Genomic DNA, 23,919 nt, shown 5'->3' on the forward strand with positions numbered 1-23,919 from the left:
TTTATTTTTTTTACAATAAATATATTCAACTTAATGTTACAATAAATAATGCATGTAAATCATAGACAAAAAATGCATGCAAAATAGCATTTATCATTCTATGTTCTCAAAATTATAACTTTACGTAAATGTCAATAATTAAAAAAATACGCGGTTGAGTTTTTTTTTTGTTAAAATTCTTCGTGTAGAGACTTTATCATCGTTTTTGACATAGGATTTTGACGTTGATTTTTTTGACGTGCTTTATGTAAATATATAATAACAAAAATTTATATCAAAAAGTATTTCATTCTGGAAATGTCAATATATTTTTTCTTATAATCGTTTTTATTATAAAATATCGACATTTGTTAAGTCGCTCAAAGTATAGAGATTGTGTAGGTAAATAGATTAAGCTATGTGATATTATTATTATAGTAAAATCTATGAAAGTAATTGTCTTGAAAACCTAGCGCGTAGCGCACGCACAACATCACCGCCTTGGCTCTAATTTTCCATTCTCCTTGATCGGAGTTTCGACTGGACGTTCCTTGGTTTCCTGGACTGCCTCTAAGCCTATATCGAATGATGCTTGACGACTGAAATTGAAATTATTAGTTACTTATAGTGATTAGGCATATGTTGAAATTCTTTAAAGGGGTGAATTTATATCTTATTTCATCATAGAACCCCACTGCGTGGTATAAAGTCCACTGTCCGCATCTCGCGACCTTAACTGCATGTGCGTTGTCGATTCACGTAGTGGGAGGCTTACCCATGTCGCTTTCAGCCCCAATGCCTGTGGGTTCTATGAGCTCTTTACATAGAATATATATATCAATTATTGCATGGCACACGTCAAAAATCAATGGATACTAATTTAATAACATAGAGATAATATTGTAAGAAAAAGTGTTTTAAAAATTTCTATGACTACATATTAAAATTAAATATTGTATATCATCTGTTTCTGCAAACTTTGTTTTGCCAGAAATTGTTTGCCAGTTGCATTTTATAGATATTTTTTCAGAGTAATCATAGTGATACGTCGATTTGAAATAGATGTAAAAATTGTATTTTGTTACACATAATCTCATTATATCGTCAGGTTATTGATTTATGTAATCAATGTCTGTTAAAAGTTAAAATAAATTGATCTCTCAAAAGGCAGAAATTTATTACTGAAGTTTTAAGAGAAATCTTTCAGTCAATATTAATTTGTTAGCTTTACCTTTCGGCGAGGTAGTTCCCCGGTGCGGATAGCGAGCGTCCGGATTTCGAGAGAGCACTTCGTCGTACTGATTGCTTATGCGTCTCACTTTCGACGGATTCGCCGACGTTCGACTCCCTACGGGCGCTACCTTCCCGACTACGCAGAAACGGATTCTAAAAAGGATTTTTTTTAATTATTTACAAAGGAAATGATACCTTTCAGCCACTTATGTCACTAATCCAAAAACATTAAAAATTAACAATGAAAACCGTTTAACCATTTTAGGCACTTTTAGGTAGTTTAAAAAGATATTTCAAAATAATATTAAATGTTTTTTAATATCTGTGTCAAAATTCACCAAATTTACACAACGGTACCAGCTCTTTTGTGGAGTTTTGTACCTACCGCTTGGTTGAGTCGTAACCTTTATGTTTATTCCATGATAAGATTAATTTAATAATTAATTATTCACTATGATAATGTGCCTTTTTACTTGGATTGTTAAAAACTGGCCACTTACATAATGTCAGTTTTGTGTCAGATATTAAAAAAAATATGTTATCATCAAAAATAACATTTTTATATTTATATTAATTATAAATTACTTATTTATATATTAATTAAAATTAATCAATAGAGTATTTAATAAATTAATTACATCCTTTTTTAATTTATGCATGTTTTATGTACATAGCATTATGATTAAGATAGTCTATGTTTACCTTAGTAATACACTATAGTAATAAGGATTTGGGTGGTAATTTCTATTAAATACAAGTGGTATAAAAATAGAATTATTTCTCTATCTAAAGCAGGGATTTCCAAAGTAGTACCGATCCCAAAGAGTTGAAATCGATTTCCCAAGGTGGACATAAAGAAAAACTGATATTGGGCGTCCACAGTTTATCAAAAAATACCGATGTATTCTCAAGTTTCTTTTTTTCGAAAATTTCATTTTTAAAAGTAGACGTAAATTTCAAAATTTCGAAATTTTGATGAAATCGATATTAGTTATATTTCAATAAATATGATTTATTATTAGCATCCAATGGGTTTGTCGATATTATATCTATATTTGAACAAAAATCGCCTAAATTTGTTGCGTGGCTCAAAACTATGCGACACGTTGACCAGTTCCGCAAATTTGAGCAAGAAAATAAATTCATCACTAATACTTTTTATTAATTTAATACGACAGGCTAGTTATTTTAGATAGTACAAAGTATTTTGAGCAACTAACATAAAGGATGATTTGTTATAAGTGTAAAATTTTTTAAGAAGGGAATGTATTGCTCATTTGTTGGCAATTAATGTATGGCACACCCTATCTAAGATTAGAAACAATAAATATCGTTATGATAACATAAAAAGATAAAGCGTTTTCGAAATTCTAGTTAATATAATCTAAGTTAATATAATCTAAGTTAATATAATAAAATTAATATTTGTATATTTTTTGTGCCTGGAGACTTTGTACTGTAAATGTTTTGGCGTGTCGCATTTCAACAGAGAAAAGTAGTTAAAATAATATTTTTCAGAATGATGACTTTATACAGGATGATTGGAAATATGTGTAAACTTTTTAAAGCATTTTGGTGACATATTATCAATAATTTCACCCTTTTAATGCTTTTATATCTATAACCTATCACCCTGTACAGTAAAATAAATAAACAGAATTTACAAAACTACCTTACAATGCTCCCTTTGTTGTAAAACAACTCATACAGACAGAATTGAGTTTACAATTCCGATATATTCGGTTCAAACTGTCAATTTACTGTCGCAAAGAAACTGCTCACGTAGAACATTTTCACAAACATTCTTTTGTTCGATTTCGCGAGCGTTCAATAAAAAAGTTTTGAACGATTGTCACGTTTTTGGATGTCGGATTTACATTACCCTATTTATTCTTTTCATAACCATATTTACATATCAAATATTACAATCCAGACACGTCACTGACATTTATTATTTGCGATAATTTACATATAACTTGCATAAAGCATACAAATGCGTAGATATAATCCCTTGTTATTTTTAGTAAGTTTATTTATAACCTAACGATGATATTTCATTTATTTTATTTTAGTTCTCTTAGACTTCATCATCATCAACATTTAAACTGTAGTCCCTGAACATAGGCCTCGCTCATATATTTATAAAAGACCGGTTGGAAGCGGCTTGCATTATGTCTTCATTCTTGACCTTAAGGTCTCTGTCCACTGAGTTTTAATTTTAAATTAATTTCTAAAAATTAATTCTAATAATAATATTTATCCAATTAAAATCTTTTGTAACTTAATATTTCTCGTTTAATATTTTTTTCGCGGTTCTGTCTGCCAGTCGACAATGGCGTACTCCAACTGCTTTCATTCCATTTTGTTTTGAACCACTCTGTTTCAGGTCACAGATTAATTACAGATTATCTTTTCTGTGTTGTATTATTTTTATCACAAATTTGATTCAGAGCGGGAGTGAATTATAAATATTTACTACGTGAAATAATCTATTAATAAGTTTTTAAGCTGTTATATATTCAATGTGATTTATTTCGAATTGTGGAGTAAAAATCGTGTTGTTTCATTCATTGTTCCTCGCAGACGATCCATGATTAAATAAAAAAGAAATTTTTTTGATCATGTTATTTTTTTACGCTTTTTTTGTCCTCGTTTGGCCGCCAATTTGCTTGATGGAAAGCAACAATGTGATCTAAGATGAAGCATGCAGACTCAGAAGGCCAACTCACTCTAACTTTGCAGAGACACGGGTTATAAATCTCGGGAAATAAAGAAGCCCGCAGATTGTTCCTTACTTCTGCCTGTATTACCACAAATAAAATAATAAAATAAAATGTTTTGCACAATTACCTGAAAGCTGTGTTTTTTAAGCATCGTTTTAATAAGTATTAAGGTGGAAAGATTAGGAATAGATGTAACGACTTGTGCCATGTCCTCATCTGTCACTTCGACCAGTCGACAATTTTCCTGTTCGGATGGAAGTGGTTCTTTTCCTCCATTTGTTACCCATTCATGATCCTGTGAATTTATGTTAACAACGAAAAATATTTTAAAACTACGATCTTCAACTACGAAGATAGTTGAAATTTATTATTTTCTTTATTTACTCTATGATATCTTTTTTATTTGTTTTTGTTGAATACTTTAATTAAGTCTATCCTAGTTTAACAAGATTATTATTATTTTATAATGATAATATGTTACAACAACAACTACATAACATAAAAATATCATCAAGAACTGGGTAAAAAGATTAATGAGGATAGATAGTATCGACTCATTAATTAACGTTGATAAAGACAGGCCGAAATTCCTCAAATGCTGCTGGGAAATAATTGAGGAAATAATTAAAAGAAACAAAACCGATAAATGAAACTAACGTCGGGTAAGTAATTAAATAAATAAGAGGTAATCAAACCAAAAACTAATATAAATCACAAACCAAATTGATCCAACAAAACTGGTCACAAACAAAACCTGTATTAACACTAGAAAGACGGGAGTTTAGTATTTACCTATATTGCCTGAAAGCAGTCAAAATGACTGCATTGTGAAAAAAGAACTAATGCGCAAAGAAATTTCTTTAAAAGTACCTTTTAATATATTTTACAACCTACAGCAATATAACAATTTATTAAAAAGTATAAACAATAAAAAATGTATTTCAGTTCAAAAAAATAATTTATACATTATCTGGACATTTCGAGCAAGTGACAGTGAAAATCTTTATTCTTATCAATTTGAAGTAAGTATAAGAAATAAATATACAAAATAGTATAGCATAAAAATAAAGCTTATAGCGAAAAAATGTGATAATTGAGGAACGAGGTGAAAGGAAGATAGGTGATTCATGAAAGGAAATTAGTATGTAGAGGAATGCTAGAGAATTAAAGAATGAAAGAAGAGGAAAGTTAGATCAAATGACCAATAAAGAAGAATAAAGAAGTAAAAAAGTATGTGAAAAAATTTATTAGAAAAAAAACGTTAATGTCCTGTCCAAAAATCAGGTAGAGAAATACCATAGGTCCCCAATAACGAAGGCCACAAGAAAAAAAAAAACATTAAAAAAATTTACGTTGTTTTCTTTCAAATTACGTTGTCTATCTTGACAAATTATGATGAAAGAAGGGTTATAAATTGTTATAACAACTTGGCCATTTAATTAGCATTTTGACAAGGAATAATTGATAATTTATTACATAATCAAAAGCTTTTAACAAAGTACAGTATAACAGTAATAATGATGACGAAATCTGTTGTAGGAAGGTGCTGTATGCAGCTTTTTACGTGGCTTTATTGGAAATCTATGGGAGAGACATAGCAGAGGAGGCCTTACGGCTAAAATAACGATGAGATGCAATACAGTATGACTAACTTACTTTAATTTCCTGCATCGTAGCTCTTGTATTTGGATTTTTATCCAACATTCGTGCCAACAGTCGTCGAAGCTGTCGAGACAACATCGGTTTGGAGGGAAAAGAAAGAGGATCTGACAGTACACGTTTTTGCAGCTCAATCGTGTTATCACCACACCAAGGCACTTTGCCTGTTACCATAGCGTATAAGGTTACACCCAACGACCAGATATCTGCAGCCTGTCAACAAAAAAATAGATCAAGTTAAGTTAAAAGGAATACACAAGAATTAAAGTCCATTCCAAAACCTTAAGGCACAAGGATATCTATTCTGCACGCTATGTGATCTGCTAATCTTTTTGCTAAGTAAGAAAAGGACCAATATTTAGCCACTTCCGCATATGCAGTGGTAGTCATGCAACAAAGTGCACCGCCCGCCAGCCCGCTGATAAATGCGTATGCGGCAAACACAGAAACTCTGTGTTTGGCACTATTCGGTGTAAGATAACTCCTGAAGATGCCCCGTGGAGGGGTGAAACACGTGTTGAGTGATTTGGCGGTGGCGGTTGTGTGATTCGCATTGTTTGTTTATAAATACCACTGCATGTGCGGAAGTGGCTAAAAATTGGTCCTTTTCTGACTTAGGATGGACTTCCGCGAGGTAACGCCTGATTTTTTTAAATACTGCCTTTTGCTATTTCGACTTGCCTATTCCCTGTACTATGTTTGGTTACTTCCGTTGTATCTCCTCGTTCCTAAATAGATAACGTAGATAAATATAGCCCTCTCTGTGTCTTTATGAGCGACTAAGAGCTTGCGTTTGAAGCTGAGAGTGAGAAACGTTAATTAAGTGTAGACTTTAGTCTAGAGACTACGGACCGGCAAGAGCTACGTAGTAAGTACACCCACAAGAAGGGCAGACGAACTTGTTAAAGTCCTGTTGGAAATTTAAAATTACCTCCATCGACTAGTGGACGTTCTAGGATTGAAAAAATGACAAAAAAGCTTACTATTCGTTTTGCAAACCTGAAAGAATTTAGATTAATTGAACTTAATAATTTCCGGAAACCAAATGTTAATTAATGCACATGTGCTATTAGAGCATCACGATTGAATTCATTAAACAAAACAGCAGGACGATAATGTGTAGAAAATGTTTATAATAAGATAGCTATTTCACAATAAAACTCGCGGTTCACAGGCCAAGGTTGATTGGCAACCTGGGGCCGCCAGATATCAGGATGTCTTTCTCAACAACCGTTACTCAACATATATACGTCTAAGAATTATCACTTTCCTACAGAAGTTAAATAATCCTTCTTCTAACAAAATATAATATCTTACGAGATTAGAACACGATCGTAAGTAATGTTATCTCTGGATAAGTTAAGTGTAATAAAATTTAAATATTTCTCCTCTTACTTCTCCGATATATTTGTCTGCTGGTGCAAAAGCTTCAGGTGCACGAAATGCTGGTGTTCCAACACCACCAGACAGTTTCCCTGCACCAGCGAGTTCACCGCATGCTCCAAGATCTGCCACTTGAACTCGACCCTCGCCAAGAAGTAAATTCGCTGGTTTTATATCACGGTGTGCTATTCGTTGAAAATGTACTGAAAATTAAATCCTCATATATCTCTTGCAACAATAGACGAATTTTAAAATAAATGTCGGATACTTACAATATTCCACACCTAGTAATGAATCTCTAAAATATTTTCTTGCTACGTTTTCATCTAAAGGATTTTCAGTCGGAATATCTATCACAGGACCGCCTTCTAACAGTTGGAACACTAAGTACAATTGGTCTTCAGCTGGGTCGTCTAAGACCTTGAGAGAAAACATAACAATTTAATTTCCATATTACCATATTGGTACAAACATAAATTATTTATCTTAAACACAACATTAATTATTTTTATGTACATTGTTGATTAGGTGCAGGTGTTAAAGGCTTAAAGGGGTGAAATTTTTACTGATATGCTAACAAAACGCTTTAAGGCTTTAGTTAGCATATAAGTTATACACCTCTTTCCGATCACCATGTTATAAATGATCACTTTCAAATTTTTAGCAGTAAACGATAAACAATTTTAATAAGTTAGAATTTTAAATTCGCAATTTTAATTTAATTTTCATTATATTATATTTGAATAGGGTTTACTATACATTGATTGACAGCAAATGATCTTTACCATTACCTCTTCAAAGCTTTTGCATCTACACTGATCAATCTGTATATTATTTTATTTTGATAGTTTGCCTATGAATAATTGTATTTGTGGTCAAAAGCACAGTAGTGGTTTCAAATGTAAATATCAAAAAGTTATTTTAAAAATGTCTTAATGTTTTCCGAAATCAGAATATTAATATACTTTACCTCAACTAATTTAACTACATTAGGATGATCTAATTTTTTGAGCACTGCTATTTCCCTGTAGACCCTTTGAAGGGGATCGGGTGGGGGGCCAGGGCCTGGTCTTCTAGGAGGTGTTCTACCGAACAGTCCAGCTCTTCTCATAAGCTTCCGTTTTGAAAGAATTTTCATTGCCTGTGAAAATTATTGACTAAGTTTTCATTTTTGTATACTCTAGACGTATTAACTACAGTGTTAGAGTTTTAATGTATTTTAACATTCCTATCGTTTTACTGTTAGTAATAGTCAAGATTATAATACTGCCTTTATGTACTTCTAGATGACTATCAAAATTTGTTACTTGAACGCGAGAATAATATAATAATTCCTTATAATTTTTCATATTTCTAGTCGACAATGTCCTTGTGGTATCAATAACTTTCACGGTAATTGTTTTGTTAGATTAATCTTCAGTTTCTTCACGATTTTTTTTGGATTTGATTTCAACTTGACTGTAATTTATATTTCATTTTATAAATATACTTATATATATAGATTTTAACCTTAATTGACTTTTACGTTCAAGTGTTACGACTCTGTTGATACCGTGGGAAGGTACTGGATGCCAGTCGCTTTACACCGGTCTTATTGCCAATTTGTAGAGGAGGTCTATATCCAACAGTAGATGCCCCAAGGATAAGATGTTGATAAGGATATGCGAATTAGAGCTTTATAATTAACATAACTATACTTACATAATGCGTATCATCTTCTTCATTGTAAGCTAACTTGACAATGCCGTAGGAACCCTGTAAATGTAATGGTAATGTATCTATACCATTAAACAGAGGTAGATTTATAATAAAGTGTTCCTTTTAAAGATTTGAGATTATTACCAGAAGGATTAATGTTTTGTGCGGATTTGTCTGTGATTTCAGTAAGGCTTAGTACAGATTTTTATTTCGCTCCTTCAGAAAAGATTGGACATTTATCTAAGGGATTAGAGGAATACTAAGTAGCTTTTTATTACTGACAATTTGTCTCTACGTTTTCTACTGTTGTTCTGTCGCAGTTCAATAGAGACAATAAATTAATATAACATATTTCAGAGCGATCGTTTTATTTGTTGATCAACTGTGAAATAAATAATTAAATTTTGAAATTTGACCAATGCAACTGCTTTTAGTAAACTATTTAGTGCGCAGTTTCAATAATTATTACATTTTGAGATTTTTTAAGTTTTGCGCATTCTTTTACTTTTTTATAAAAATCTTCAATGCAGAGTTTAAAAATAATAAAAAGGTAAACTAAATCATTAAACACGTTTTAAATTTTTATGCTATCTATCCCATGTCCGCGTAGTGAACTTAAAATGGATATTTTTTTTAAGTATAGATTCGGAAAATTTAGAAAGGACTTACTGTATAGCGATTTTTAAAACTGCTAAATTAATAGTGTAATTATTTTCCTTAATCTGTACTTTGAATATAACTTAAAAATATAACATCACAACAGTGTACGTGTACCAGATTTATAAATAAAAAATATCAAAGAACAAATTTTTACAAGCAATAAAAAGTCAATGCATTTCTGTTTTATCGCAGTCATCGTTTCTAATTCAAGATTCACTTAAATTTAAATTATTATTTTGTTTTCTTTCTTATTATGATAATTTACTCGTATTTATATTCATTTGATATAGTCAAAGTCACGGGAAGTCGTGGCAATTTTTGCCACTGCAAGGAATGTGCCTCTCTGTATTCTTTGCAGTGGATGATATAAATGAATGAATATACATGAGCATAGGAACTTTATGAACGACTAAGTTGTCACAGCTCCTTTCTTCTTCTTCCTCCTTTTCTAATCGGTGGGAGGTAACTGTTTAAGGTTTAGCCCAACAAGTTAAATTCTTTTTGGTGTCTGTGTATTGTAAAAGAAATTTAACCGGCAATATTGTGTAAAAATCACTATTGCTAAAATTATATTTTGGACCGATTTTTATTACTTCTATCCGAGTGGCATTTGTACATTCCGCCGGTTCGAGGTGGCATGGCACAATAGGCACCTAGTTTAAGACATTTTTAGTTTAAGCGCTCCTGAGGTCAGCAGGTATTAAATTAAAACCAAAAAAATATATATTCAGGATTACCTGTCCGATTGGTTCAAGTAGCCGGTATTGGTTGAGTTGGACGTAGCCCGACGCTTGTGCGAGAGATACACGACGGGACTCCCTCGGGGCCCGGCGAGGTCTGGGGGAGCTCTGACCACTGCACTCCGCAGACTTCGTGGTGTGAGAACGGAAGAGAGTGGATCTCTCACATGTTGATAATCTAGACGTAGACAGTAGAATCAAGACTTTATGACGTAATACATATTTTAATTATAGGTTATATGCAAAGATTTTGACCTCTGTCTTGCCCGATGTTAGGCGGTGAGGAGGTCTAAGCTTGTACATGCTTGTCTAGATATCTATAAACTCTTGATATGACTTGAAGACTCCTAAGCAATTTTTATTATAGTGTAAGCACGCCACCAGGTGGACCTATGACATAATCGAGGTTTCTTTAGTCCCTTTTTGGTGGCACTTAATTTCCCTGTCTTAAATCTATGTCAGGGTCTTTCATTTCAAATAATTTTCAGTAAAACATAGTCAAGGTTGCGGGGAGTCGCTGGATACGGGCAGCCCATGATCGGTGATCACAGAGATCTTTAAAGGGGGCCGACGTCTTGCAGTGGGAGCTTATCGGCTGACATAATGATAACGATTGATGAAGTAATTGGAAATATAAAATAGGCCAAAGTATTACAAGTATTTTATACAATATAGGGTGATTGAATATAGCTGTGAAAGCTTTAAACATTAACAGTTTATTTATCAAAAAAACTTTAAAGCTTTTATATCTATTTTAAACAATCTGTATTATGTGATCATTCTGAAATATGTCACAATAAATTATTTTTTAAAATTCGAATGTGATAGGACCATAACGAATAGTAGTATAGCGATAGTTACCCAGCAGAGGATTGAGTACATTTGTAGTGAGCGGGCCACATGGTACATAGAAAAGATAACCGCTAGGCCCAATTCGTTATATTTATTATGGGTCTAGAATAGAAACCATGAACCAGCTAGCGCAGCATGGAACGTCCATCATCTAAGACGACAGAAATCTTTGTTGTCGTCATCGGAGGACGGGATACAAGCCTCGCACTGGTCCTATAGAGCCCTGTGCCTATCAGTGGACATGTTACGGTTGAAATATTGATAATGATTAAATAATTCACGTAAAGTTGACGCTTGTTGATTATAGTAAACTGTTGATCGCAAGTTGTAAGTATTTTCTCAACTGTTTTAAAATTAAATTCAGCTGTAGCATTTTTAAATTATATTGCTATATTAGCGGCTTCAGCAGAATTAGAAAAATTAGTTGTTATAAATGTTTTATGAAAATTTAATTGTAAATAAATGTAAAGGAGCTTACCTGTCCACTTCTGGCTGTTGCCACCTTTTGTCAAGGTCATGCTTCCTGTTCGTTTCAGCGCTGACGTCCACTGCAGAGTGCCTAAAACAAAACCATTACTATATCATTCAATTCGTATGATATGTTTACCATAATAACAGAGACATTTTAATATTATATTCAGCTAGTATGGCATCTAAGAAATCTCTTGATTTAACGGCGACGTAAGTAGACTAGGTAAACCGAAGACATAGCCAAGGTCGCAGAAAGTCGCTGGTTGCGGGTGCCACAAGACAGGTCATAGTGGCGATCCTTAGTGGAGGCCTATGCTATCCAGTGATGGTTAATACTTGTAACCGCAAATGGCTGTCAATAAATAAATAAATAGTAATAATTTTTGATAAATCAACCGAATACGAATAATAGATCTGTTATAATAAAATTGACTAGTCTATCATATGGTTTATGATTCCGCGGCGTCCAGATTTAAAGTACATGTCTAGGTTACATCCATACATCATTCCATACATGTGCAGTGCATGTGCATGTGCAGTGCATGTGCATGTGCAGTGCATGTGCATGTGCAGTGCATGTGCAGTGCATGTGCATGTGCAGTGCATTCAGTGCATGTCCATACTATAGGAATCTGTGGAATAAATCAGCAAAGTATCAGCTGGAAACTTTGGACTCCATAAAAACTTGAGCCAAATGACTGATTGGTAACGATGCTTTGGTAAGTGCTAATCTTCAAAGCTTGAGGCTTCGGCAATAAGTTGTCAGTTCATCGTAATTCTATAGACTGGATTTTGAGAGAGTGTACCTGAATTACACGAAATAATTCCTCCATCTCCTATCTTTCATCAGGCAACAAGAAGCACAGTTTCATGAAACCCGTACGAGGTTGAAATCCTTCCACCCGCGCTAAGCGTTCGCTACTACTTTGTAGTGCGAGTAGTCAAGGAACAACGTGCTGGCCTCATTGTTTCAGGCAACTATAAACAAGCAGTCTTCAAGACAAGAGCGAATTGGTTTCTTCTACGCAAGCATGTACCATTTTAGACCTCGTCATCGCTTAACATCAGGCGAAACAGAGGTCAAATATTTAGACATGAACGACTAAAAACATAAAATGATACACAATTAAAATTAACCATTTCATACTATATTTCTTAACAAATACTGCAAAATATAGTGTCGATGATTAAAGAACACTAAATATATCTGTAAATAATGCTGTCACGAATTTTAAATAACTTATTTAGCTAAGTAATCAGTTAAGTTAGTGGTAAGTCATGAATTACTTAGCGATGATCGTTTTCGTACCGCGTTGTTAATTGTAAAGTACATAGAATCAATTTGTCCTCTAACTATGAGCGTGTAATATGATCAGGCTTGTTATATTTTGTCACTGAGGTATCGAAGTTAAAGAACATTATAGAAACAATAAAATTTTATAATATATATTGTTACATCCTCTTTTACCCATTTTAAACACCGCTAAACATACAAGCTCATGTTGAACATGTGTGAACATGAACTTGTATGTTCCACATGAGCATGAACATGCGCGTGTGGGTTTGTTGTACGTATGTATATATATATATATATATATATATATATATATATATATATATATATATATATATATATAAATATGTTTAATCATGTAGGATAAATTAGGGACTCCTTTTGTGAAGGCGGTAAGAAAGGTAACCTGTACGTGACTGGCAGTCTGACTCGGTAACGCGTTCCGCGACCATTCTTCTTCTTCTGTTTATTTTCAGCTTAAAGACATCCTCTGCAAGTCATGTCCCTCCTGTAAAGATCGCCTCGAGAACCTTTTGACCCCAAAAGGTTAACGGTTGCGCCCGCCCACAGCCATCTTGGTTCTTTACCCCCAAGGTTACCAAGGTTTAATTGCACCATTATAAGTTTTGTTTATATTAGTAAAAATGGAATCACGAACCACGAAATATAGTGTCGTCTCTATTCTTTAAAGTCAACTGAGGAAATCTACAAAGTTTTATTTGGTATTACTTTGTTCTTAAAAAAAACTATTTTATGTCAAAAGAGATTACAGATGGCCAGTTATAATTATCTATAATAAGCTTGTCTTTCAATATTCCATATTTGAAATTAGGCATTATCATATTCGTTTTCGTAATTCGAAATGTTGGCCTTTGTATAATATAGATGACTTTGATTTTATAGTCCATCAAAATCAATTTAACTAGAGATTATTCTGTTTTGATTACTTCAGTCAACGGTTCAGAGAGAGGAATATTTTGTGATATAATGATCTAATTTACATTTGCTCTAAAAAACTTCTATATTTGAATATTCTTTGTCATTATTTTTGTCTTATTAACTTCATGTTGGAATAACTAACGTGTGTTATGTTTGTGGTTGTTATTTTTAAATTGAAAACACAATAACTTTGATAAATATACCTTTTCCCAGGCTTATAATTAATCAAAGCTTTTGTGGTTATCTGTGTATGGTATTACAAAACACTCCTTTGTAATATCTCTTAATTATCTTGTAACAAACTTAAGAAGATCATTAAAAATATCGTATTATTATTTAAAAAAAATCGTATTATATTATAACTTGAAGCATTTATTACGTAATATTAAATCTTGGAAATGTTGAAATGTTACTATTGTATATTGTAAGAGTGATCACATTTAAAACCTGTCTGAGTTTGGAACTAGGGTGCGTTTCGAACTTTCGTGCCTTTAATTTGTAGAATTCCATGATATGGGAGTTCAATCCTATTTTATCTTTTGTATGTAACAAATTCTGCTCTTCTGGAGTTCTCATCTCGTAAAAATAGGCTCTATAAATGAACCTATGAAGATATTAATATGAATAATCGTTACGTATGCCTTATAATACGAATAAAAAAAATCGTTTAGTCGTTTCAGCCTATAGATGCCTACTGCAAGTCAATATGCCTCCCCCAAAGATGTATATGGAGGGATATACCATAATCACTGCGCTTGTTAGATCTGTTGGCAATCACTGTGGTACGAGGGTCAAACTGAAAGTTCTTAGAAAATCAAAAACTAAGCATTCTAGCAAGTTATTAGTTTTATTATAACTTTTCAAAATAGCGTCCATTTACATCAATACATCGCTGCATTCGATTGAACCATTGAGAAAAGCACCTTGCCCACTCGGCCTTAGGGGTCTCTTCGACGGCGTTTTGAAACGCAGCCACTGCTTCTTCGGCGTCCATAAAATGTTTTCCTCGAAGTTTTTCTTTTATTTTCGGGAATAAATAAAAATCGCAGGGTGCGAGGTCGGGGCTATACGGCGGGTGACCCAGTAATTCCACGTCTGAGGTCGCCAAATAGTCGATCGTTTGCCTGGCGGTGTGCGACGAGGCATTGTCGTGATGAAGGAGGATCCTGCTGCGAGGTCGTTTCTCTCGAACTTTTTCCAAGACAAGTGGCAAACAGTTGTTAGTGTACCACTCTGCATTAACCGTTTTCTGATCCTCTAAGACAACTGTCGCGTAATGACCTGTCTTTCCGAAGAACGAGGCCACCATCTTTTTTCCAACACTTCGACCTCTTTTCACTTTAGTTGGCAACTCTTCGGAAGGAAACACCCACTGAGCAGACTGTCTTTTGGTTTCCGGATCATAACAGTAAATCCAGCTTTCGTCACCCGTTAGTATGTCGAACACAGCATTTGAGTCACCTCCGTTAAATTTTTGGATCATTTCTCGGCACCAATCAACACGGCGGAGTTTTTGAGCCTCGGTCAAATTATGCGGTATCCAGCGGGCACAAAGCTTCCTGACCGCTAAATGTTCATGGAGGATTTTGTGCACTTGACTCATACCTATGCCTAGACTTGTCCGAATCTGCTGATAGGTCACTCTTTTGTCAGTCTCTATCATACGCCGCACAACACTGATATTGTCTTCAGTCGTCTCTGTAGAAGGCCGTCCCCCACGCAAATCATCGGTGAGATTAGTTCGACCACGTTTGAATTCATTAAACCAGTTGTAAACTGTGGCACGAGATGGGGCTTCATCGTGAAAAGCCAATCGAAGTCTATCATAACGTTCTTGTTGACTTATATGACATCGAAAGTCATAAAAAATCATTGCACGAAAAATTTCTCGGCTTAAATTCATTCTGACGTGCACAGACAATTTTCAATTTGCCGCCAAATCGTAAAACAAATGACAAATGAATGAAATGTATACTCAATATTATTGGTAAAGAGTTCTATTTTCAAAATTTAAACTTATTTTTTTAATATAATGCTTTTAAGTTGCCAGTTCTAAAAACTTTCAGTTTGGCCCTCGTATTATGGTATTTTATAAAATTAGTTGTCACTAATAATTACAAAAAATACACTTTTTAAAGTCTTCATCGTTTTTGCCTACTGCACGTCATAGGTCATCTCCAAAGACATCTATCAGGGATACACCAAAATCGCCATGCTTAAAAGGCGGGTTGGCGATTGCAGTGTCATAGTATAGTACGCAGAAGACGCTGCTGCCATCCTCTGAGAACTTATTTGTGAACAGTGGCAATTCTTTATAATTATACATAAAGTGTGAATTATAACTTTGTATCCCGGATATCGAAACCGCGAAATACAATCGCAGTATTCGCATTAAAGTTTCAGTTCTATACCGCTGGACTATCACTACTCGTAAATATTATACATATACTACATAATCTGTATTTTTTGTAGTACATGTAAACCTCATGTATTTGTTATATCCTATTCAAGTTAGTATTTATTATTATTTGTACATAGATAACAATATATTTAACATCTCAATATAGCATATAATATAATGTAATTAAATATTTTTTTTAGAAATATTCACATACTCGTCTATTTATTATCTTTACCACATTGAGTTGATTGATAGAGATTACTTATACGGCATGAAATCCGCCATTACACATTCTGTCAATAAAGTGTTTATTCGCTAAATAAATAATAGTAAACATTCGCTTTGTCACTTTATTAAATTATTAATAATCTTAAATAAATAAAATATTAATGTCATGCAATAATGTTATATATATATGTGCCAATTCTATCCTAACTTTAAAAAATGCACTTTGACATTATAAGCTTTAAACACAAGCAATATTTACGATGGTTATTGGAATTTTACCTTGTGACAACCCTGACCGCTGAATAGAAGTTTAATTTAAATAATCCGCGTGGGAAGGCATTATTAAATTCTTTGGATACGATGTGACGTGTATCGGTAAGCAATAAATAGTATGCACCTGTTATATTCTAATGGCAGTGAATTTTTAAAATAATGGAATATGTTTGTACATTACAATACATTTCTTTATTAAACTTGGAAGAGTATTTTGTCCTTTTTTAGCTTCCTCAATATATTTCAAATAAGAAAGGAAGGGGTCAGTGTCAGGCATATTTAAACGACCTTAATGAAGAGGTTCCTTCTTGTGGGACTCCTCCTACTCCAGACCTCATGTCACATGCCTAGTAAAAGTATTAATGAAAAAGAAAACGAAAATAGAATGTTATGAATCTTTTAATATATATTGAAATATGGAAATACCTATGTTTACCAGTGTACGTCTTACGGTTGAAACAAATGAGCATTACATTTGTCAGTGATTTTCTCAAATTTGCGCCGACCAAAAATACACGTATTGGTCTTCTCAAGGCATACGAGTAAATTTTTAACCAAGACGAAAATGTAAATAAACTTATATATTGTTATATAACTATTTAAAAATAACACAAACTAAACAATGATAGGTGGCTGTTAAAATAACAATGTCCGCGGTACGTGGAAATCAGACAATTATTCGCGAGCACGTATGGGCCTTTCTATACGACGCCCACGTTTGACCCTTAAATAAAAGAGTCCCACATCTATTAAATTTAAAAACGTCACGCGTTTATATGAAAAATTTTGTTGCCAAAGAAGCGATATCTGTGTTTGAAAAATATGGAATCGATCCCTGAAGAGATTTTATTGAAAGTTGCGATGCATTGCTTTTTTATGACCCCGTTGTATGGACAAGGTCTTTATTTACATAATATCTTTTATTTTATTTTAATTTTCATAGTTATCTTCCATCCTTTTCGATCTTTCATTTTACATATACATCGACATATATACATCGACTGACTTCCTTTGTCTTCCCTCCAGAGTTGTACAATTTAATGTTTATTATTTTCATGACTTTTTTAACAATTTATTTCCTTCCTACGTTGCACTCAATTTACATATTTTTAAAAGCTTTTTTATCACTCTTATGATGCATAATATATATACTCTTAAGGAGAAAGGAAAAGAAAAGGAGAAAGAAGGATAGTATTTTGAGACTATTATTCATACACTTTTAAAATATAGATAACATAAGTGTCCTTAAATAACTAGTGTTATGCAGTAAGCAATATTGTGTCACGAGAGAACTGGGGCCTATGAAATAAGCCAGGCCTAGTTCAATTGCTGATGCTTTAACTAAAATAGTAATTTTTTTTAAGTTTGTTATTAACAGAAGTATGCTCAGACTATTGTATTGCGAATTAACAGTCTCTTTATAATGGAGTTAGGTAGATTTTTTTTATTGAAGTAATAATATTTTAAATTAATACCGGTCAAAAGATTGTCAAAATAAATCTATTTAATTTTCATTTTCGGTTTAATTTTAGGAATTTTTATAAATTTCATTGTCACATCTCGTTTGAACCGTGATCAATTATTTTAGCCGTAAAGCATCGTCAGCTGGGCATTGGTCTTACGCTACGTGGTTTCTACTCTACAACCTTAAGGCTGCAGCGGCCACCTGTTCTCCGCACGATGTGACCGTACTCCTACAACTTACCAATCCGTTAGACTGTGTTAGAGCTAGAGTATAGATAGGTAGAGTCTTATTAGTTACATACATTTAAAACATGAATACGATATTCATAACGAAGTTGAATCAAGAACGTGAATCAGTACTTTTGCAGAAACGTAAAAACAAGCTCACTGTTTACATAATATCTGCCAATGGCACGCCGATGACACGACCGTGTTGTTATAATGAAGAATGTTTTAAAATTTACTTACGCTTACGTGTCTTTTAATGATTAAGAAGATTTATTGTTTTTAAACATAGGTAAACTTTTGGCAATGGATTAAGGCTTTTAAAGTTAATGTTATTAATATGTTTGTTCCATTTCTAGAAGCCTCTCCTAAAGATTTCCAATAGAACCAGTTGGCCACTTTTTTGGCAAACAACCTTCGTTGCGCTAGCTGGTACGTGGTCTCAACTATAGAACCTTAAGGCCTATGTAGCCATCTGCTATTGCCACTTCAAATTGCCAATTAACTGAGCTATGTTGGTTGCTTTCGTTTATCTAAGCATCGTCCCATTTCTAATTCGAAATCTCTATTATAATCTTCTCCATGTAACTCCTGAAACTATATGTTAGATGAATGCTGAGTGACGCCTTTAGAAGAGGTTTACAGGCGTCTGGTCATTCCATGAAACTAAGAGACGCAACCTCACAATCTGGTGAAATAAATCAAGCTGCAACTTCAATCAAGAGTTTTAGATTAACCTGACCAGACCTAGACACTTTGACTTCTGCGTTTTAACATCCTAACCCCGGTGAAGTTATAAAAGCTAAGCATCTTATGTCTGTATGTATAACGATGATGGGAGAACTTCCACTTGTTAAGGCGAGTAGAAGAGTGCTATTGAAACTGTAGTACTACGTAGTACCGCGCCTAAGAAAAAGGCGGCGAGGTGGGGGCAGAGGAAAACGAGCTGATACTCTCTCGGTGTGAGTAGAACAATGCATGACATTTTCCACAAGTGAAAAAAAGAAGATATATTTAATTAAAAAAGAATATATGAGTTATTTAAATCTCTGATATAATTTCAGTGCAATAAATACACTGGCCATTTACTCCGTTACAATATCAGATATCTTTGTCACCGTGCATGACATAATCGTTTTATTGTTTTAATGAATCGATGACTTTTAAATGAAATTGTTTATTTTCGTTTGCGTTATAAATCATTTATAATGTTTCTGAGCTATAATTTTAGGTCTACGACAAGTTCCGATCGAATTATACAGGGTTATAGATGTTTAAACTTTAAAATAGTGTAGTGTAAAGTTCATCTGATTTTAATTACTTCGTTCTTATGTACCCTCTATAATACAAGTTATCAAAAAATCAACGATTCAAATTCAATAATAAATTACGTAATGATAATGTTATAAGAAAAGCGTTTTCAAAATTCTGCCCTTGCAAATTTTGTACTGTTTGAAGTTATTAACCTATCGTATTCTAATGTAAAAATAAATTGATGAGACTTATTTTAGAGTGATACTTTATAAATAATGATTGGAAATAGATATAAAGCTTTTTGCTGACTAATGCTATACATTAACCGCGTTTAAAACTTTAACATTCTATAACCAATGATACTGTATAAAATTAACATTATAGCATAATTGTACACGCGTAAGAACTTGTCTCCTGTCTTATATCTCCTCATGGTTTAAGAAATTGCCTCGAGTGATGAAACCGCCAAATATACTTTATTTATGCTGAATTAATTATACGTTTTTTGTTTGGTGTATGCATCTGTATAATAAAAATAATAAAATAAATTAAAAAACTTTAATAACGTACTGAAAACAATTAATGAGAATTATATGTTTAATTCAACGTTGGTTTATTACACAAGGTCAAAAGGTGCAGTGTTTAATATAATTACGTACGAGCTATAATAATACATACTCAGGTAGTTTTTGTTGAATTAAGATTTAAGTGATTATACAAGAAAATAAAAATTATTATCTTTTCTGCGTTGTATTATACATCATTTAATTTTTAGTTGGTTTAATAGATACAACAAGAAAAGGCACTATTTGACTATATTTAAATAGAAAATTTCGTTGCTATTTTAGCCCATATATGCTCACTGTATGGCATAGGCCTTCCCAAAATACATCTATGGGGGGATATACCATAATCACCACGCCATGTATAATACCATACTGCGATCGCCATGGCGATCAGCGAGCACGCAGCTGGATGCTGCTACCCATCCTCTGGAAACTTTTGAGCAGTGGCAATCCGATATACTTAACGCACAAATAAATTATATAGGATTGTATCCCGGGAATCGAACCCGTGAGCTACGATCAGAAGTCTCAGTCTTCAAGGCTGGGTTACCCCTGCTCTGTAATTATTTATGTATTTATTTATTCATTATTCATTATTTATTCATTATAATCAACATAGTATGATATACAGTGACCACTTTTATAAGTAATTAAATGAATGATAGAAGAAAATATACCAGACTGAGCACCCGTAAAATGGTATACTCCAACTTAAAGGTACGAGGGTTCCAAAAGCGCCCTGTTCATCTGAACTAACTTCAGATTTCAGTACGGTAGCAGAGGAATTAATTTCCAAGCTGTACTATCACTTAAAAATCCTTCATAGGTGGATCAGAAAGTTATGTCGTTTTCTTAAGTTAAATTCACACAACTACATTTTTAATAACTTTTTATTTCTAATCAACAATATATTCACCTTCGTTATCAACAACCTTTTTCCATCTAGTGTACAAATTTTCAATGCCGGAGCGGTAAAAATCTATCGGTTTTTTTTGTAAAATTTGACAACAGAAACGACATTACTTTCCGGTCCTTCTAATAAGTTTTTCCTAGGTGTTTAATGTATTTTTTAGATGATAATAATTTCATATTACATGATCATTCAGAGATATTATTTGGAAGTGTATAAATTTTAGTGAGTCGTACGTGATTTTGACAAATTCGTGACCCCGACGTGACTTCGCTAAATGTATTTTTATATATATATTAGCTGTATGTCGAGCGGCAGCTGAAAATCGTGTGTCGATTGCTTTTTATTTTTTTATATTTTGCTACGATTTTTTAGGTGATCTTTTATTTTTAAATTTACCGAAAGGATCCATAGGGGAATTGTGTAGACTGTGTGGCTGCATGTAAAATGGTTCACAGTTGCATACAAAAGAGATTATTAATTTATTTAGAACAAGGTGTAGATCATTTTTATTTATAGTACTAATCCTATGTAAATTTATTTAAAAAACTAAATTAAATAAAGAAAACATTTATATAAAAAACCTAATTATAGTTATTTTTTGATAAATGAAATTAATTTACTTTACTTATCTTTCAATAAATACATACATGTTCGTTGTTAGACTTCAAGGGTCTACTTTATAGAACCTCCTAGGTAAAAAACTTTATAGATTAATCTTAATTATGTATTAATATTTAATTAAATGAGTGTTAGACAAATGGATACTACGATGACAGTGATTAATTAATTTGAACGCTTAATTAATTATTGAATGTAATTGAAAGGGAAGCAATAAACGAAATTGCCTCCTCAATTTACCGCAGAAACCGCCGGTATGCGGATCGAAAATGATTACGTGGTGTAATAATAATTAGTATTAGCTGTTTCACATTTGTTTCTAATTAAGTTGGGCCGTGATTTGACTGTCTTTTTTTTTTAAAAAATCCAAATTCAAAATATTTTAAATCAAGAAGGCATTATAAGTAGTAAGCTGCCATCGACTCGAAACCCATCTGTAGAGAAGAGCCGACCAGAAACTAAACTGTAGCAATTTTAAGTGAAATTTAAAAATCTCTATACATAATATCAAAGAGTGCCATACATAAGGTTCAACTAAAACCGCGTGAATATTTATTTAATTTTAGATCTAAAATTAAGAAACGGAAGGTGTAAGATATCTTGTGTGAACTTTTATGACCTAGATACATGATGGATTTGTTAACTTTTCAAAGATGAAATTTAGGTGTTACGAGTTTATTTTTATTTCTTGTATTTATCATCTGCCTGTCTAATAAAATGTCTGATAAAATTTATTCTTGCTGATTTTCAACAAGCCATAATTCTTATCTTTAAGCATTATAGTTTCATAGATGTCGTTATGATTTGGTACATAGGAAGAAATCTCATGTACAAGATGAATGTTTACAAGATGTAAAATATACGGATGAATGTATAACTCGTTTCTATTAATTAATTTATCTTCGCTTCAGGTCATAGACATCCGCAGCAAGACATAGACCTCCACGAAAGATATCTATGAGAAATATACCACAATGGCCACGTTAGGCAGTTGGGTTGGAAATCGCAGTATGATAGTATGGTATGTACATCAAGCTGCTGCTCAACTTCTGGAAACTTCTTCGCAGGCAGTGGCAACCCTATATAATTGTAGATTGTATCTCGCGAATCGAACCTGCGAATTATGATCGCAAGGCTCAGTCTTCTACCGCTGGGCTACTACTGCTCACTTACAATAAAATTTAATTAACGTGTGGTACACCTAAAATTCAATAGTTAAGAAATAATGATAGGTTTAAACAAATGTCTGATCAATTACAAGGTGATAGGTTTTTGAAGTAAAACCTTTGAAAGGGTGAATGTATGGCTCATTTATTGTCAATAAATGTAAGATATAATTAAAAAACTTTTCAAAAATCAATGGTTTCAGAAGAAATAACAAATAACGTAATTACAAATTACAATCTAAAGTTTTAATTCATATTAAATTTAATTATTGTTCACTCGCTTTCTTCAAATAGAAAAAAAATGTAAACTATATATATATATATATATATATATATATATATATATATATATCACTTTATATTGATTGGAAATGGGTGCACAAGCTATAAAGTTTTCTGTTGACAAATGAGCTATACATATATAACTAATCTCTAAATAGATAGATGTAACAATATAGATATAGATAGATATAAACATAGCGAGTAGAGTTTAATAATAAACTTTAATGAAAAACGTGTTTATAAAATCATCTCTTTATAAATATTAAGGGGACCGGAAAGTAATTTCGCTTTCTTAAGTTAAATTCACACGACTACATTTTTATCAAGTTTGTATTTCTAATGAACAATATATTTACCTTCATTATCAACAACCTTTTGCCATCTAGTATCCAAATCTTTAATTGCGGAGCGGTAAATATCAATTGTTTTTTGTGAAAAATATGTCGACAGAAACGACATTACTTACCGGTTCCCCTAATATATTATATATTTATAGTAATATTAAAAATATAATGCCATTAAAATTGTGTTTTCAATACTAAGATGTCTGAGTTATTTTAATGAACACATTTATCATTAAAGTTCTTGCGCAGCCTTGACTTTGAATGTAACCAGTTATTCGACCTTGAGACTTGTTAAGACGTAGTCAACGTGTTAGTAATGCACAAAATGTAAAACAAACATTTACTTCGTATCGTTGTCGTTAAATATGATTTAATAATGATATTATATTCATGCGTGGGATGGTTAAATTAAAAGTTATGCGCGGTGTGAAGATATTTATAATGTAACAGTTTATTTTTATATTCAACACAATTTTTTTTTCTATATATAACTAGCTTCTTTGACAGACTTCGTATAAACTTATCATTCTAAAATGTGTTATATTATTTTTTTT

At 32.6% G+C, this 23,919-nt stretch overlaps 1 protein-coding gene across 1 annotated transcript in view; it reads right to left on the bottom strand.

Annotated features, from left to right (window-relative positions):
* Nucleotides 1-209: 209 nt before the first annotated feature.
* Nucleotides 210-23,919, bottom strand: part of LOC137924166 (calcium/calmodulin-dependent protein kinase kinase 2) — a 54,059-nt gene continuing 30,349 nt past the window's right edge. Inside the window, exons 2-11 of the mRNA XM_068767516.1 lie at nt 11,406-11,486; nt 10,073-10,253; nt 8,679-8,732; nt 7,948-8,118; nt 7,250-7,397; nt 6,990-7,180; nt 5,592-5,807; nt 4,063-4,230; nt 1,211-1,365; nt 210-578 (exon numbers count right to left, since the gene is read on the bottom strand). Of these exons, the coding sequence (XP_068623617.1) occupies nt 473-578; nt 1,211-1,365; nt 4,063-4,230; nt 5,592-5,807; nt 6,990-7,180; nt 7,250-7,397; nt 7,948-8,118; nt 8,679-8,732; nt 10,073-10,253; nt 11,406-11,486 (1,471 nt within the window). The 3' untranslated portion in view covers nt 210-472. The remainder of the gene's footprint in view (nt 579-1,210; nt 1,366-4,062; nt 4,231-5,591; nt 5,808-6,989; nt 7,181-7,249; nt 7,398-7,947; nt 8,119-8,678; nt 8,733-10,072; nt 10,254-11,405; nt 11,487-23,919) is intronic.

Source organism: Battus philenor, unplaced genomic scaffold (assembly GCF_028537555.1).
Source record: "Battus philenor isolate CCGP_79_NKW_IND1 unplaced genomic scaffold, ilBatPhil1.0.hap1 SCAF_23, whole genome shotgun sequence".
NCBI lineage: Eukaryota > Metazoa > Arthropoda > Insecta > Lepidoptera > Papilionidae > Battus > Battus philenor.